General features: G+C 39.3%; 1 protein-coding gene across 11 annotated transcripts in view; it reads left to right on the top strand.

The window, feature by feature from the left end:
• ERC1 (ELKS/RAB6-interacting/CAST family member 1) overlaps nt 1–18,845 on the top strand; it is a 150,411-nt gene that overhangs the window by 100,259 nt on the left and 31,307 nt on the right. For 7 of the 11 annotated variants that reach the window (XM_072400058.1, XM_072400056.1, XM_072400055.1 and 4 more), the window contains 2 exons: nt 2,860–2,991; nt 14,684–14,844. In XM_072400058.1, the coding sequence (XP_072256159.1) occupies nt 2,860–2,991; nt 14,684–14,844 (293 nt within the window). The remainder of the gene's footprint in view (nt 1–2,859; nt 2,992–14,683; nt 14,845–18,845) is intronic. The other 4 variants (XM_072400057.1, XM_072400063.1, XM_072400062.1 and 1 more) reach the window with 1 other exon arrangement.

Here is an 18,845-nt window from a genome sequence, read left to right as displayed (position 1 = left end):
AGATTTTTGAGGGCTTTAGGTTTTTAAGAGCTCTCTTAAATGCGCGGAAATGAGCTTTAAAGTTTATTTCTAGCCAAAAATGTATTTTTGAAAAGAGTAGAGAAGGACTAGAACTAGGACGTCAACTTGGACACCTATTTGTTCATGTGTGCAAGATCCAGCAACCTTTTTTTTTCTGGTGACATTTGTCCCTGGCAGCAAAAGTGAAAATGATGCCAAAATGTTGCAGCTGTCACCAGAACAATTTTGAATTCAGTGATATTTTCCAGTGGGGGCACTTATTCAGATGACAGCTATCGGAGGTGGTGTACTCTGTTTTTGGAACGATTTTCACTGAATTCCTGTTGTGTTGTTGAGGACTTAAGTGCCAGGAAATATCCTTGATGGGTTAACAGACAGCAGTAACAACTTGGCAAAGTTTAAATCACCAAACTCAAAATCATTTCAAAACAAAAAACTTTTGCCTAGGGTCACATTATATAATGGGATATTGCTAAAGAAAAAAAAAACAGTTCACAGATGATCGCTGATCTGCCAGGTGATGTGTGTGTGGGGATCTTAGATTCCATCCCCTAGATTGTGTACTGGGCTGGCCATAATGCTAACCATCTCAGGAGAGAAAACCAAGTATAAATCATGGTTCTGAGACCCATGGGTCTAGAGGGAGCTTTAATGTTAACCTAAAGTTGGGTTAAATAGTTAGGATCTATGTGCCAATGAGATATTTTATGACTTCTTTTTTTTTTTTTTTCAATTTGCTACATATTTGTAGCATAATGCCAGGTTGTTTTTCACACACAATGTTTACATCTTTCCAAAGCTTTAGGCAATAGTTTTCCCATCAAAATTTCAGCCCTTTACATTCATTGCAGTGACTGCGAAATGAAAAGTTGGTGTTAAACCTAGAATGAATATCACAACGCTGGGTTGGCTTTTAATTATATCAAATGATTTTTTTCCATGCCTTGGTAAAATCCCCCATTTAATCCAGACAAGGCTTCTGTGTGGGAGACCCCAAGCTTTATTGCTTCAAAATATTCTACACCAGGCCAGCCTCCTCCTCGTGTAGCGCTCCAGGCGCTGAGAGAAACTTCTTGAAGATCCAGTTTAATTTCATCGCCGTCGTCTGTAGGTGAACATCAAACGAGGGCCGTTTCCTGAGCCGAAGAGCCGCAGCGCATCTAGAGAGGCTCTTAAAAGACTTAACACAAACCATTTCCTTCTGGTAATAATAGAAAAATACTCGCGAGCTTGTAACACAATCCCTCAGCCTCTCCTGGAAAGCTCTTCTCCTTAGAAACCCACTTCACGTCCGCCATCTGGATTTCATTTTCTCTCTTCGTGCCGTTATGACTCTGGAGTCCAGGCTGCAAGTCCGCCAACACGGCTGATTGGAGCGGACTTCTGGGCAAGTGGCCGGAACTGAAATGGATCATTTGGGAACTGTCATCCATGAGCAAGAAGAGCTAAAATAAAACATTTGTTTGAGCTGTTTGCTTGCCTGTGGTTTTGTATGCAGTCATTAAGTTGTTTAGTAAACATTGGCACATTGGTACACATTTTTATAAAATTGTATCAATGTTTTTTGAATGAAGGTACAATATGATTATAACCCTTATCTCCCTTTACTTACTGTCCCAATAACTAGAAGCAGATGGAAAACACCTTCCCTATCACCAAATCAGGTTGTTCCATTGGAAGATTTTCCATTCTCTCCTGTTGGAGTTAAATGTAAAGTAATAAAAAAAAAAAGCCCCCCTCTGCTGTGTGTATTTTGGCACTGGATGGCAGAGCTGTTAGTGTGGACACACATTCAGGGGGCTAGGCTTGCAACACTTCTGAATAGCGCAATTCCTACACTACTGGACAGTTCAGAAATAAGGACAGCCCAACATCAAAAAAGCAGCGAAAGGAGTCCTAAAAGACTGCACTATCTTTGCCTAGGTATTAGGGAGGGCCCAATCCTGGCAGATGTAAAGATAATGCAATTTAAAATCATTCTGGTGACTCTGTAGTTCCCTGTTAACAAATGTCTGCTGCAGCCTGTCACCTTTTGACTAGGTAAATAGTTACAATTTTGCACTCTGATCATTGAGGGGGAACAGATTTAGAAAAATTACAGGAATGCCTGTAGAAGACTGATGATATCTTCCCAGTTTAGGCAAAGTTATTGGACTGGGGCTCTGGGATGGCTTCTTTATGATAAAAGGTACTAAAATATAAATTATTCTATTTATTATATAAAACATAAATGCATTTGTAAGATTTGTATGGACATCCAAAGATGGAGCTGAAAAGTCTTTATCACAGATGGTAAGCTTCTATGCACAATTTGTTATTGCTCACCGCTGCAGACAGAAAAGAAGAATTCATGAGTATTGCTGTAAAACTTGCATTTACTAACAGCTACACACTAACCTTCTCCGTATGCACAGCCTACTGAAGACAATGCTAATCTCTTCTAACTTGGCTGCCTTACACCTGCTCTGTATCTTCTGTTTCTCAACTCCTGACGTCTGTGTACTTCATGCCTTACTTTTTTCTGCAAGACTAACCAGCATGGCATCTCTCCGAGCACTAACCATGCAGATGCCAGTATTACAAGAAAGAGAATCCGGATATCTTAACCTTCAAGCTATATCTTTTTCCTGTTCATTCTGATGTATTTTTCATCTTTTCAACAACCTAAATGGCATCTCTGGCCTCTCAATAACACCAGATTTTCCTTGCCACTCTTCTGCTCTTCATCTGTTTTGCTTCTCCTGAGCACCTCTAATCTTTTGCTTGGACTCCGTGCTTCTCAGAAAAATCTCAAGTGCAGGAGACCTCTCCTCACAAAATCTCCCTTCCTTTCCACAGGATGTTATGCGCCAGAAAGATGACCGCATCGAAGAGTTGGAAGAGGCTCTGCGGGAAAGTGTACAGATCACCGCAGAGCGAGAAATGGTTCTAGCCCAAGAGGAGTCAGCAAGGATCAACACTCAGAAGCAGGTTAGCTGCTGTTTTATTGGAAAACGGGCACTATATGGTGCCCTTTCAAGAACTTTAGAATTTAAAGCAGTGGTTGACTTTTTTTGCATTAAAAATATATTAATAAAATATTATAGGGAAATTAAGTATTTCAAATAGTTTTTGGCATGTATACAATGCCAGCAGCCATTTTTTAATTTGAGCTGCAGGTTGGTCTGAATACACTGATCAACTTTTCTATAATTTTCAGGTTTAAACAATACTGGTTAAAGTGTGCCTGTTCCAAGTTGGATATATTGCAAGCAATATTCAATAATTATTTTGGTGGGTAGGTTGTACAGAGGTTGTGACATATGATATATGCTTGGGGGATGGATTGTAGCAGGTATGATAACAACCAGTATGGTCAAGAGAGGCATGTGGAGAGTATAGCAAAAGATATACAGTATCCTTCTCCGTATTTTTAAGGTGGGTTGGAAGAAACTATAGCAGGTTGACGGCTCCTGTATTGTGACAAACATTTTTAGTAACCACCACAAAACAGCTGGGTGGTGTGCTCAACCAAAAGTGGCTGGGGAGAACACTGGGTATATAGTTGGAAGTTTAACCAGGAGAGTACGCTGAGTGTATGAGGGCAGGTGGTATACACTTCCGATGAGTGGGCCAATTAATATACACTTACAACAGTGGGCCATATATGCAGGAGAGTAATGGGGAGTTTTTGGCAGTGGGTATTGTGCAGGAGAGAAGTGCAGAGTTTAAGGCAGCAAGTACTAGGTGATACAGAATGTGATGTAGTGTAGTGGAGGAGGCATGGCAGGAGGGGTGTGTATGGTGTGTATGATGGAAAGTATATGCAGAACAAGAATGTGGAGTTTTTATGGTGGTGGGCAGTGTATGCAGGAAAGGAAAGGTAGGGGGTACGATCATCGGCAGCATGTACAAAAGCAGGATGTGGAGCTATATGGTCGGGCAGTTTGAAGGAGATAAATGTTGAGTGTATATGACACCGAATAGTATGTGCAAGAGAGAAGTCCTGTGCGACAGTCAGTATGTGTAGCAAAGTAGTGTGGATAATATGGTAATATGATAGTATGGTGGACATTATGTTCAGGATAAGTGTGTGGAAGGTATGACACAGAAAAAAGTAAGTAAGTGAGGAGTGATGAGGAGCCTTTGACATTGGGAAGTATGTGTGACAATAAATGTGAATGGTCAGCTATAGGCCAGGGTGTGATAGGCGGTTAGTTGGGGAGTTTGTTAGCTGGGTAGTTATGCACTGTGAGCGAAGTTGTGTTGTAGAAGGATGTCTGTTTCCAGCATAAGGACTAAGGTGTGTGGGGTAATTCATATGTGTTGAGTGGGGGGATGATGGGGTTTTCTGTGGGGTGGTCTGGTAGGAATAGGTGCATTGTGTACAGGAGGTATGCTGTGAGTTAGCATGTTGTAGCTGGGCAGGGAAATGCACATTTAGGTGGCCAGGAAAGGAAGTGTGCACTATAAATTGAGGTGAGCGGTCCCCTGATGCTGGGAGTGGCATTTCCCAAAACGAGACACAGCACAGAAAGGAGCCTATAAAAACTGGTTCCTGGGGCCACAAATCCCAAAACACATACACATAAAGCCTAACTCAATGCTTCCTTCCATGCCCACCTCACCATCCCTGCTCCCAGATCATGGCAGTAGCGATATGATACAAATGAGAGAAAACTAGTATGTAAACCCTTCACAGTATCAGGAGACCAACAAATCAATATCAACTAAAGACATATGAAAAATGGAAAGCAATTTGTTGGAACAAGTTCCAGACAAAGGGAGGTGAGTGAGCTCCATCTACGTAATCTTCTACTCGGATCCCCAGAAGTGTGCATCAGACCCAGACAAACTGAAGACTCTGGGGGCCTCCGGGAATAGAAGAAAACATAAAATATCCAAATAATAATCCTAAGGCCTCTAGGAGACAAGGGAAACCACAAGCACAGCGTTTGAGAAGATAAGGCTCCATCTACCCACCTTCCTACTACATACAACTGGCTGTGTATAGTGGAGGACCTAAGCATTCTAGGCAGATCCTTCCAACACAGCACAACCAAAAGGAATTTAAACTTCATATATATAAGCGAGAACAGTAAAGAGCATTGAACATTGAGTGATGTCCTATCTGATTATCCATCAGGTGCAGTTTGATGTTGTATTGGTCCATTTTTACCATCTGTAGCAAAGTTATGCCATCAAGGGGTTGGCCAAAGAGAGAATGTTTTTGGGAAAGGCTGGAGAATGTTACTTCAGGTCGTAACAGAGTCCTTCAGCAAACTAAGATGCGTATACACATCAGGATGCTCAGAAGACCGTCCATAGCCAAGGAAAGGGTAATCCAGTCCAGCGCAACATGAGAGAAAAAGTCATGCATATACGATATACAAAGCCACACAACCTAAATAATTGGTAAACTGAATGCAGCATACTGTAATGCAACAGTCCTAGTGAACAGGGGAGAATCCCACCGAACTGTTTGATGCTTCAGAGGGCTGCCTTTTCTTCTTTCTCTACAAGCTCTGACCTAATTGGGCAGGTAGTCGAATTCCTGCAGGGGACCAGGGCTTTGGCGCCATATTGTTGCTGCTGCTTTTTTTTTCCCAACAAAAATTGATGTACTGGTGCACAAATAGTACTGCTTTTCAATTCTCTGTCAAAATATGATACAATCCAGGTATATGGGTGCAAGGGAAAGAAGAAGAGCTCCCCAAGAACACATGCTTATGTCACCAAGCCCAGACCACTCAACAGTCTTACCTACTTTTTTCAAAACAAAAATATTTTCACCTTTATGATCATTTGAAGTACATCTGAGGTGAATTCAACAACCATTGTGAGTAAGTATCCATTGAATGTGACATGTTGCTAAATAATGATTAAAAGTACAGATAATGAGTCTTGGCATACAAATGAACAACCAAATTGGAATTCTGATGACTTGCTGACCAAGAAAAATGATTGGGGTAAAATATCATACTTATATGCCACGCTTTGGGACTTTTGACCATTTGATTACTGATCGGAAAATCATTTGAGGGTTGCAGTGACAATGGTTTTACAAAACTTGTACTGAGTGAGAAAATAATCAGCAACAGGTTTCAATACAGATTAAACGCTGATGATAGTTCCAACCTTTCCTTACTACAAAACAAAAAAGTTTTTCTGTCTGTGTTAGTAATGGACATTTTCTCTAACTTCCTGTCTTGTGAAACCATTGCTACTGGGACAAGAGAAATCCCACTAATAAAACACTGTGTGGAAGTTTAACTGAATAGAGGTTTAAATTCTTTCAATTCTATGCAAAACTTGAGATGCACTCTAAAAGCATACTCACCTGCTCATATGGCCATGATTACCTTTCTAAAGCAGTGGCATAATGTCATAGTATCAGATTATTTTTTGTTTAAGATCGCTAAAGTGACATGTCCTGAATGTAGTAACAAACATCATACGAAGTCCAGTACCCCAAAGCAACCAGCTGGATGTTTTGATTTTTCAAAAAAACATCTTTAGCTAAGGTCCTGACTAGTGGCTGCTATTGCATATTGCAAATCGTCATTGCCCATTTTTTTTTTTTTTTTTGAGTAAGCAATGAAAAAAAATGTAGTCTCAATGTCGACCTTGAATGAAAAAAAAATATTTTTCTTCAGTATCTAGGTGATTTATTAGACTTTTAGGGCGAGTTTTCCAACATTTTATGTCAAATAAGTTTTATTCAAAATAGAAATTGCTCATGGCCAAGTGAAGTCACCAACTTGAATCTAAAAACTCACATTAAAGCAAACTTTAACATGAGCCAATACTGAAATAAACTATTTCCCTTCTTTTGCACCCTTAAATCTTTAAATTAAAACATGCCGTAAAATATTTACCTTTGTTTTAGTAACCATGATTTTAAGCTGCCTCAGTAGTTCATCTTTTCTACAAGTATTGGAGCAATTGGGGGTTTAGGAGTCCGGTGTTAAAGCACAAAACCAATATCAACTACAAACTCCTGGCATTACTATGTAAATGGAATGTGCCTGTATCTGTTTCCCCTTCTTGGTCTGAATGGCATTAATCCTAGAAGTGATAGGCTCCATGTGCATACTCTTATTTTATCACAAGTTCACAATCAGAGGTTAAATCATAGTTGAACAGGGAAAGGAGCGGGTTTCCTCTAGAACAATGAAATGCATGATCTGGCAGCAGTAATGAGATGTCTAATCACAGATGTTTGATAAAAAGTATAAGGATGTATTCTGGTGCAATAACAAAAATGCAGATTTTTTGACGTGTCAATAAGTTAATGTTTGTGAGATCTCCCTAACCGTGTCCCAGAAGGGTTTTAGTATAGGGCAAGACCAGAATATGTATGTGACATCATGCCCATCCCTCCATTGCATCTCCGGCATAGGTCTGAAACCAGCAATGTAACTGTTCTATATCCTCTAGACACTTTCTCAAAGCCTGACTTCTAGAATCTACTGCTAATTGAGGACTTTTGTGTGTTTACTATTCTTCTGTTCAACACTTGGAGAGAAAAAAAAACCCCACAAACATTGGAAACCCATTCACCGAACATTTAAAATAGTTTGGGATACAGCAGGAAAGGTTTGGAACCTAGGATTTGTTTTAACTTATGTTTGTGTTCTCATTTTTCTCCAGATTTCTTGTTTCAGTGAGCACACAGAAATCAAAGAACAAATGATCACAAGGGCCCAGACTGCTATCAGATATCTGACCCTTCAAAAATGTACTAAAAAAAAAAAGTTTTGGCTGTGGTTCTGCATGAGCGTGAAACTAAACCAAATCACTTACACAAACTTTAAAAAACAATTTACCTTTAAATGCTCTGTCAATTTGGTGAATGGCTCAGTGGTAAGGTGTTCTAGTGTATACATATAACGCATATGATACAGTTCTGTATTTTGCCTGGCTCAGTGGGGACACTTCTCAGGATTTACTGTTTGTACTGGGCTCCCTGTGTGTGTGTCTGGCTCATTCTGGTTAAAACTAAACATATTCTGTATGTGCAGCACCATCTTAGGGCTTACTGTGGATATGTTATAGCAAATTGATTTGTCGGTGTAGTCAGAGAGGATTTTTACCGGTACAAAGTTTGGTGGTGCTCAACTTGGCACGTACAGAATAATTGTAGTGTTTGTGGTGCCCGAATCAGCATGTATAGAATGATTGAATGAATGCTGCTTGGTGGTGAGTGAATCTGGATGGGTAATAATACTATCTGTATAACTGTAGCATAATTATGCAGTGAGTGCTTCAGTAGGAAAGTGGTGTTGTAGTATAACATTTGTACATATTGTCTGGTGCCTGGCTCAGTGGGTGTATTTACATATATGTTTGTAGACTACAGTAATTTTAATGCTTAGTTGAACACTTTTAATTTATTACTGTAGACAGGATGCATATACAGTTATTAATAAGCTGCTTTTTTTGTTTTTTTCTACAGTAGTACTGAAGTACTGCATCAAAGAATAAAACAAGCAGCCAGAAACACTAGGATACATTAGGATAGTAACAGCAGCTCAGCTGACAAATTTCCCAACCTGAACATTGCTATAATCAACAGCTCTGCTCAAGAAATGAGACCAAATATTGATTAGATCAGGTATCTGCGGGTTGTGTGGCACCACATTAGAACTTGTATCTTTGAGCCATATCTGATCCAACACCATTTAATAGTGGAAACACAGTTATTGAACCCTTGCTGCAACACTTAGTTGTTAAAAAAAGTGGACACATTTATTACTCTATATGCAGTCTGACTGTATTAGGTTAAATTATTCAGTAATTAGTTCTAAGCCCTGAAGAGTTTTAGCCTAATATAATTGCATGCTTCCCTCCTCTCTTCTGCCTGCCTGAAGTTGTCTTGTGAATTGATGCATCACGCCAGCCCTCCTACCTTTAAATGGTGCAAGGTATGCCAAAATACCCTTGTGATTGGCTATCCTTACTTTGCCTCTTCTAATACCACATTACCATCAATCCCCAGTTCTTACCAATCCTTACCAAGGGATTTGTGTAAGCATGACCCAACTTTACCACCAAAGTCCCTTCTCACATCCCTTTACCCCATTATCATTTTCTGATACTTGTTTTTCTTTTGCCTTGTCATAGTGAGAAATAGCTTTTTTTTTCTTTTTTCTCCAAACTCGTAAAATGTTCACAGGAATGTCTACTAGAAGATAGATTTCTATTGATGTAGGTATGCCCACAGAACTACATCTTCCATGATTGCTTTGCTTCAGGGCTAGTATTGGACAAGAATCTGCGGTTTGTAGAGCACTGGTCCGACAGCGTTCATGGATCTATCCTGGCGGATCCACGAATGACCGTAATGCAGGTGAAGGGGAGAGAGCGGGGTGCCGCTCGCTCCTTCTCCCCTCTCCATAGAGCAGAACGGTGCTGTATGTACAGCGCTCGTTCATGCATTTTTCAGTCTTTTCTCATTACAAAAGATCATGAAAGATCCTTTTCAACGACAAAAGTCTAAAGTGTGTTTGTAGCCTTACACATTGTGTATTCCAGCTCTCAGGTGTCAAGACAGCAGCATTGTTTTACTGGAAAGTAATCAATTTATGCATCTAAAGTGGGACAAAAGATAGGTGGGGTTCTTGTCCAGTAGAAAGGGTTGGCAATTCTGCTTAGAATTTGGTCCTGTGTTGCCAACACATGCAGAAAGCTGGGAGTTCACTGATTTCAGACAGGACCCCCAGTCGCTCAACATTGTCCTGGTAGATTGATGAACGACTTCTTTGCTTTCCTTATGGAGGAGAGTACATTGGGCTGCCACTCACTCCTCCTTCCCCCTCTCCTCTCCCTCTCCTCTCCCTCTCCATAGAACAGAACAGGTGGTTGTTTCCAGCAACAGTTAGTGTTAGAGTTAGATAAAGTTTAGGGCTGCATTTAATACCTTAATTTAAGGGGGAACATTTGTGTTTTGGTTTGTGTTTATTGTGTTAGATGGTGCATAGAAGGATTGGAACCCCAAATCATACCTGTACAGCATATTTCTGGAGAAGAGCCTTAGATAGAGGAGATAGACAAGTAGCAGAGCCTGCCGCCAGTAGACAATACTGACAATCAGGAGAGCAAAATTAGTGGAAGGAGCACAATGTAATCCGGTACTTTCAGGCAATAGGAAGGCCTGCCTTTGTGACTTCTGCTTCTGTAAGATTATAACAAGACCATCAAAGTAAAGGCTGCTGATATGTTACCTGCTCTTATTTCACATTTAATGCCCGGGCTCAGTAAATAGTCACATGCTATCTGGCATAGCAGCCTTCTCACCAAACTTTCACATCCTCCAATTTCCCTGGCACTCTTCCCTTTCCTCTTGGCACAGGTAGCCGGGCACAGTGGAGATTTTATTAAACTCTCTGCGGATGTGATTTGTTTTGTAAATGGCCTGGCTTTCGGCAGACTAATAAGATCTTACAGATTAAAATGTAAGTTTATCCCATCCTTTATTGGATCAGTTTATTTTTAATACGACTCGCTAATCGCGCCCTGGCATAACAGATTATTAATTAGTTGACTTTTGTCAGTTGCTGACATGACCGCCTCGGTGGCCGTCTCTTGAACAAAAGCAGCAGCATTTTCGTCTCATNNNTCATCTTTCACAGATAATAGGGTTAATAAAAACATAACTGTACTGTTTTGAATTCTCTTTGAATTCTCTACAAGAGGATTCAATTAATGTAAAGTATAAAGGAAATCATCCCTAAAACCTGTAGAGCATTGAGGTGGATTTTAGCAAAAAGCCTGAAAAAAAAAATCACTACTACACAAAGTGATACTATTACCCCTGGTATGTATTCATATTAAAAAAAAGGGAGCATTTTTTTTTAGGTTGTTCTTGCAAGTTCAGCTCAGCAAAATTTTACAGTTAGGTGTCCATCAGGCAGACAAGAGTGCTTTCTGCAATGCACACCTTCCTGATTGCCAATTTTCAATATGGGGCTTTAGTTTTTTATTTGATTTTAGTAATTGGGTCTACATACAATCATGTGAAAAAAAGTAAGTAAAATCCATGGAAATAGTTGACTTTTTTCAACATATTTACACAGCTCTGAGTTTGCTGAGATGGCCAGTTCTGGACAAATTAGCAATCAGTTTAAAAACTATGCTACTTGTAGATTTGTTTCCTTAAAGTGTGTTGATTGATTTAAAAAAATTGGCAATCTAAATATAAATCCATTGCCAGAAGTCTAGGCACCTACAATGTTCTTTCTAAGGTCCCCAAAGAGCTCTTGTGATCTTAGCATGATAATACCACACCCATAGCAATGAAAACAATCCGTGAACCTAACCCAAAACCATACTTTTTTTTAATAATCCCTATGGCATAGGTTGGTGTTTTGAAATGTGCAGATAGAGTTTTCAGTTCAACCAAATATCACTGCATTGCTGGCAGACCAATCACTATTTTACTCTACTATCAAACTTATCCAATTAGAGGTGTCATTAAATGATTGTATTAGGCACCATTGTTCTACCTAGTTTATCCCACCTGGTCTACTCCTCCTAAACTTACTAAACACAGACCAAGTCCCCCCCACACACACACACCGTCTATCCTGTTAAGCTATCATCCAAATCTGGATGGTTCTCAGACTTTCCACCTCCTGCCAATGTTTGTAATATTAATAAGTAGCCTCATCCTGTGAGCCTGATGTGTGTGAAAGAGGTATGTTTTTATTAGTCTGCAAGTTTTATTAGGCGTTCCTCTCACTTTCACACATAAAATCTATTCTAATGATGTATAAAAAATCAAAATCAAAGACCCAATCTATATAACAGTCTATATACAATCTGCTGTCCTTACCCTAAAGATATTTCATTGTCTATCGCTACCCTTTAGAGTAAAGTGGCGGAAAATTTAATTTATTGGGCAATTCTTTCTCTTCTCATAGGGAATTTGGGCTGAGTTGGGCATGCAGAACATGTACATTAAGATATTATTATTACTACACAGTATTTATATAGCATCAACATATTACGCAGAGCTGTACAAGTCCATAGTCATGTAACGAACTGTCCCTCAAAGGGGCTGACGATCCAGTGTCCCTACCAAAGTCATATGTCATTACAACAGTCTAAGGTCAATTTTAGGAGGAAGCCAGTTAACCTAACTGGAGGGGCAAACTCTATGCGGATGGTGTCCTGGCCAAGATTCGAACCTGGAACTCAAAAGGCCAGAGTTCTAACCACTGAGCCACCGTGCTGCCCAGAAAGCAATGAAAGAAAGCAATTGGAAATAAAAAATCTTGAATTGTAACAGCATGTAAGATGTCTTTTTCAGTAGAGAAACCTATTCTGATGACAGCAGTCTTAGAAGGGAATTTTGCTCTCCTTTCTGACATCTCGGCAAGTCATCAACTTCCTATTGAGCCAACAAGACTGGAAGTTAAAAAATCTCCTCAATAGGTCACAGACCGAAAACATGACATGGGTTTTAACTGTTCCCTACTCCATCCAAAGTATAAAAAAAAGTTATGGCTTTTTCGGAATGTGCGCTAGGAAAATTACCAAAGTTTAGAAAACATTTTTTTTATTATACTTCTGCCGGGTATTTTTAGGCATCGCTGTCTGCCCTTTCCTTGGTTTCTCTTCTGTACATGGAAACATGAATTCTGGGCGTCTGCAGGCAGCCACACCCTATCACATCCAGCAAGCTCTTAGCGCGGGTCCCGCGTTCCACCTGTCTCTGACGTCCCATGTAATTAAAGTGGTGAGGTCAGAAAGGAACCCAGATGACCACAGCTTGGGAAGACAGTCCACACTCTGTCCCTGTCTGTCTTTCCCAGATCCTCTACTGGCTTCCCAGGAGGCATCCGGGGCTGAAATCATCCGGCGTCTTATTATCCCACCTCGCTCTTGGGATAAGCGAGGGGCACTGGTGGGAAGCAGCCCGGCTGCGTGGAAAAAAGACGAGTCGCTCACAATGCGTTCACTTTTATAGACTGAGCTCTTATTCACTGGGTGACCTTGGCGTGTAGAAACCAAAGTCCTCTGTAATTATAATTACCTCATAATCAGGGTGTTATTATGGCTCCCGTGAATCACACTCTTGTTCTTGATGCGTCTGTTAAGGCCTTCTCTCCCCTCACAAGCCACTAAGGTGGTCAGGCGCAATGTATAAACTTTGCAGCTTCTTTAGAGTGAAACATGGCACGTAGAGGGAATGCAGCTACACCGCCTGACTTTTTCCCCTTCAAACTTTTAACAGTTTGATTGGGCCTTTTTTTTTTTCCTCCTTTCTAATTCTGTTCAGCAGAACTGTGAACTTCCCTCCCTGCTTAGACATTCAGACTTCACAGTCTGTGTAATTAGTAGCTGCACAAAGTACAAAATGTGGCACATTTTTGTTTTTTAGACTACAAAATATATCAGACAGAAGCTGATGACATGTTTTCTTTCTAGCCAAATGGTAAAGGATATGTTTATATAATTATTTACCAGAATTTAACCTGAGTTGTTTTAGTTCAGTTGCAGTTTTAGTGAAATAACAATAATTGTTTTTATGTTTTCTTCTTTTTGGATTGTACAATAAAGTGTATATCCAGGGGAGTGATTAGAACAGTCTGTATATATTTTAAAAATATGATGGGTTCCAAGTCTTTTACACTCTTTCCAAATATAAGAAAATACAATATAAAATATGAAATTAGATTTATTATGCACATGGACTAAAAGAAAAAAGAGGCTTTGTAGTCCGGTCCCCTTTTTTACCTATACCATGTTAATCGCCAATAAAAAATTGTTAAAAATTTGACCGCCAAGAAATAAGCCAATGGATCAGGAAATCTCGCAACTTAACCCGGAAAAAGGTGTTTCAATCTGGGCTTTCCAGTTTTTGAACAAATTTTAATTCCATTTTAAAGGTTTAAATTTAATTTTTTTCTCCTTTTTGCTGGTTTTAATAAACGCTTTTTTAAGTTTTCTTTTAATTCAAGGTTCTGGTAATAATTCAATGGAATTTTTTGTTTTTTTTTTGTCAAAGGAATATTTTTTGAAAAGTTTTTTTGTTTACCTTTGTTCTTAATCTTAGTTTCTTACAAAAATTCAAATGAACCTTTTTGGGCAGCCTTCGTGTTAACCAAACAGGTAAAATCAGCCCGGTTAAAAAATCTCCCCAGTTTGTAACCATTGGGAATGTATTTCTGTGGTCCAAAAAAAAAAAGAACACATAGGCAGCCAACACATTTTAGGTCTGAAAAGCTTTCCAGGTATTTTATTTTGTTTTTACATACAAATCAGTGTTATCTGATTGTGAAATATCTTATTCATGTAAAACCTTTTTGCAAAAAATATATAGATTTTCTCATCAGCAGTCTAGTGTTTAATGTGTATTGTTCATTCAAGTGGCTCAGTCTGTTTGCCAGCAGGGTCTGCATTCAGTATTTATTTCTGTGTTTTTTTGTTTTTGTTTTTCATAGTTTTCTTTTGTTCTTCTTTGCACATTAAGCATGTCATTAAGCATATTGGTGGGATATTCTAATTCTAAATCAAATCAGCCTTAATGAGTGTTTAGTAGTGTGAAGGTGACATTAGAATTAAAGTTGTCCAATTATCTTGGACAAGCACAGATATGTGAATGTTTCAGGGTTTTCTGCTTGGTGTGTCGCCATAATATTGGTGTATAATACCTATGAATCATGTCTTTTGTAAGGTGGAGGAGTTGATGATGGCGATGGAAAAGGTAAAGCAAGAACTGGAGTCCATGAAAGCCAAGTTGTCCTCTACTCAGCAGTCACTGGCCGAGAAGGAGATCCATCTCACCAGCCTACGTGCTGAACGCCGCAAACATTTGGAGGAAGTGCTGGAGATGAAGTAAGGATTGCCTTTTGCCTGATTCTCTGATCCCTGCTAATACATGTATACACAAAAGATGACCCGACACTGGGTCTGCATAACCTGTGTTTGACGCTGGATGTAGCTTGGCATGTAATGTTGATCTCTACTGCTCACCAGTACCAAAGAGCTGGGCATTGATAATCCCAAAAAACTAATCCAAAATATATGTGCGCATAAAGTATTAAAAAAAATTATGTAAAGAACATTAACCACAAAGTAACCCCACAAACAGTCACAATTGCTTTATAACTCTAGATCTGTTTTGGCAAGCCGTGAGGCAGCTAAAACCAAAATTCTAAAACCCAAACTGTTCTTTTTAACATTTTGGATAGAGTGTGGAAAGAAAAGAGTCTTTGTAAGGGTGTTTTTTGTCTGTGCCCCTACTGGAGAGATTAACCTTTTCTAATTTGAATGTACACTCCACCTGAAAAAAATAAATAGACTGATTTTGTAGAGTTTCTTCTGAAAATTCTAGTTGCTTGGCTGTTTTTGGCTTACATTTTCTCTGACTCGATGACTTGCAAGGGGAACATCCACTGAACTGAAAACTTCAGCTCTACCTACTTGTTTAGCACCAATGACTTACAACGCACCAAAACTAGGGATAAAACTTTGCATGAACGTATATAAACAAATATGTTAGCTAAACATAGATAATTGAGGTAAATTGTAAAATATAGTGTCTTCTTTTTTTTTAATTTCATAAACACCAGGAGGTTCTATATTCCAGTGTTTTTTTAATGCAGTAGTTGCTTTGTCACGTGTTAAAACCCTAAAGGCGTTTGTCTTTGAGCACATTTCCCAGCTGACTGCGTCGGCACCCGGCCCACCGCTTACATCCATTTACAGGATTTCTAATAATCCCCCTCTCATTCCTCCTCAGCGTCCAGTGACAGTTCTTTGGCCAAGGCTGCAAATTATTAGTTGCAGGTCTCTTCCAAGCCGCAAATTATTATAATGTTGCAGCCTTGTGTAACGGCTGAAGGGATTTTTGTATTAATGAAGCGTGGAGACACCAAAAAGTAAAATCTTCAGAGCTGAATGTGGATGGAGCTGACCCAGGAGTCTGTCTGCCTTATTCACTTATTCACTTTCATTGAGCTATGGAAAAGTAAACAGGCTTAAATTTAGGCAATTTATAATAGTGCAGTAACCCATAGCAACTAGTTATTGTTCTTTGTACTGCTTTATTGATAAAGCCTTGAAATGGTTTTAGGATCCCATCATGTAATGTATGTTATACCGGTAATGTCACCTGTCCAGTAAATGAATAGGCTGTATTCTCAATTATACCACCGTTCTGTTGAGAATTGATAATCTGCAAATTCAGTGTTGTGTTGTTGCTAATTTCCAGATCACTTGTGTTTCTTGGGATTTATGATTCTAGGGAACAGGATTCATCCAGAGATTGCTATGGGTTCCTCCAGCAATGAGAAATATGTGCCTTACAGGTCAGTTTAGGTCACCAATGATTTGTAAGGGTAACAATCTTCCCACTGAACACCATCATAATGTAGTGTGAGCTGTGGATATAGTAATTATAGTGTGGGTTCCCTATAACCCAAAAGTTATTTCAAGGGGTTCCCCCATGGTAAACTTTTTCAGAAACTCAACTCAACTAGGGAATGAATAAGTTATATTCTTAGTGATGTCACTACTCTTTAGTGAATGGATAGGCTGCATTCTCATTGATGTCACTGGCCTCTAGGGAATAGAAAGCTGTCTTCTCAGTCTTCTCTAGTGAAAAAATCAGCTGCATTCTAAGCGATTTCTCTGATCCCCAGTAAATGGATATAATGCGCTTTCATTGAATTCTTAGGGATGCCACCAGTCTCCAAGAATAAAATAAAATACCTTGTTAGTGACCTAGTCACCAGTGTCTAATAAATGGATTGGCTGTTTCTTTAGTGATGTCACGGGTCTCTAGTGAATTGATAGGCTGTATTCTTAGTGATGTCACCAGGGTCTACTGATTGGATAGGCTGCATTCTCAGTTTTCTGCTATGTTGCCGGTCTCTAATGAGCACTTAAATGGTGGTTTAGGCTGAGTGTACAAAGTCTTTTTATATTCTAGTTGACTCTGACAGTGAAGTGTTATATTCTCTCTACTGAGTTTTAACCCCTGACCTCAGGAGGAAAAGCTTCTGTAACCTTATGACTCTGCGGTCAGAGGACACTTTGTGCTATGTGGCTAGATAGTATTACAGCTGTAACTTGGTTTTTCCCTAGGTTTCAGATAAGTGGACTACAAAATGAAAGTAAACAGCGAGAAGTCATTGTATTTTTTTTTTTCATAAACAAGTTAATGTGGAAAGTTGTATTAATAAACTCTCCTTACCTCCTGGAACCCATTTCATTTTATTGCACAAATACTTTTAATATAAATAATTTTGTCCACAGGTTAAATTGGACCTTTCTGTAGTTTAAACCCTATAGATTATGGATTATAGTTTTATTTTTATAGATTAAGGTTATAGTTCTGATATGTCACTATATTCAGTAATAGTTCAAAGTTTGAAAAAGTTTACTTTTTATCGAGGTCATCTTTTGTATTCCTGGTTGTGTTCATAAATGCCTGCACAGATGATCTCTAACTACATCCTTTTACATTGTCACTTGCTATAAAGTGACATTGTTACAATTTTATCACTGGCAGAAAAAAACTGCTTCCTTCTGCCTGCAGCAGACTGAGGACATCATAATATCCTAGCAAAACCACTGACTGGAGCCCAAGAACAGTTTAATAATGATGAAAGGTGCAGGGCAGTGTAAAGTAGCATCCATTTGAAAGAAGCCAAGAATGTGACTGGCTTTTGGGCAGAAGATGCAATGGTTTAGCACAATAACCAATAAAAGATGACAATAGTTTGGGAAAAACGTCAAAAGAAAATAGCAGAGGTAGAGCACAGCGTTTTATGCTGGATTTTTAATAATGCTGCTCCTGGAATGTATAATAGGAACAAAAGTACGTAAATATTTCTTTTAGGTCCCCCAAAAAACAGGGCCCTTTACTATTACCAGAGTAGGCAATCTTACTACATCACATCCTTACTGGCTGCACGGTCACGGGCAAGGCTTGCCAGTTTAGCATTCCTAGAAAACAAAGGACGATTCTCTTTTGTGCAGCCCTCAAGGAGGCAGTGCTGCCCGTCACTTTAAATTGTAATCGCTTACGTGGCAAATGAGGCATGAAGGAGTTTGGCAGCATCAAGCCAAGGGTGCTGGAGCCCAGAGAAACCCCCCAATCTATTCTGAGGAGGAAAGTGACACCAGGTCAGGATTAATCAACAGCATAATAATAGAAAACACAATCCTTAATCCCTCTCCTTAGTACAATGGGGCAATTGTGTGCCATGAAAGAGACACTTGGACTAGTTGAAGGGGGAGTTGCACAGGTTGTAAGAATTAGGAGCTGGGACCAATGAGCTGGTTCACCTCTCTTTTCAATACTCGTATTAACCGTTTATTGTCACAGAGCCAACTGAGTGCCACCAGGCATGCCATTCTCCTGTACCCACTCCAGATCCATTCACAAAGACTTAGCATTGCTGCCACCACCCACATTGCAGCAGGTGCATCAACTATATATGTTGCTCTGATATCAGATTCCTTGTAGGTTTTGAAATCAAGCAGCTGCTACTATGCTCAGTATTATTGTGAGACAGACTTCCTGTAACACCGGGATTATTATTTATTACAGTCTATTCACCCAAAACTGATCTTACAAATTTTAGTAGTTGCTAGAAAGGTCAACCACCAAATGATTTCTTAAATCACAGAGTTTAGGATGATGAGATCTCAATGCTGCTGTTCTGGGTCTGCACACCTGTCCCCAACTTTTCCTGTTGGAATTTTACTTGATATTATGGCTAAGGAAACACCTTTGAACACTCCTTTTGTAGTTAGCAACTACTATAGATTGCATTAAGGAAAAACTGGATGCTTTTCTAGAAACACATAATATAAATGGGCATTGA

The sequence above is a fragment of the Pyxicephalus adspersus genome, chromosome 2 (genome assembly GCF_032062135.1).
Source record: "Pyxicephalus adspersus chromosome 2, UCB_Pads_2.0, whole genome shotgun sequence".
In the NCBI taxonomy this organism is placed as follows: domain Eukaryota; kingdom Metazoa; phylum Chordata; class Amphibia; order Anura; family Pyxicephalidae; genus Pyxicephalus; species Pyxicephalus adspersus.
The sequence above is the reverse complement of the archived record's forward strand: the minus strand, read 5'-3'. Positions and strand labels throughout refer to the sequence as shown.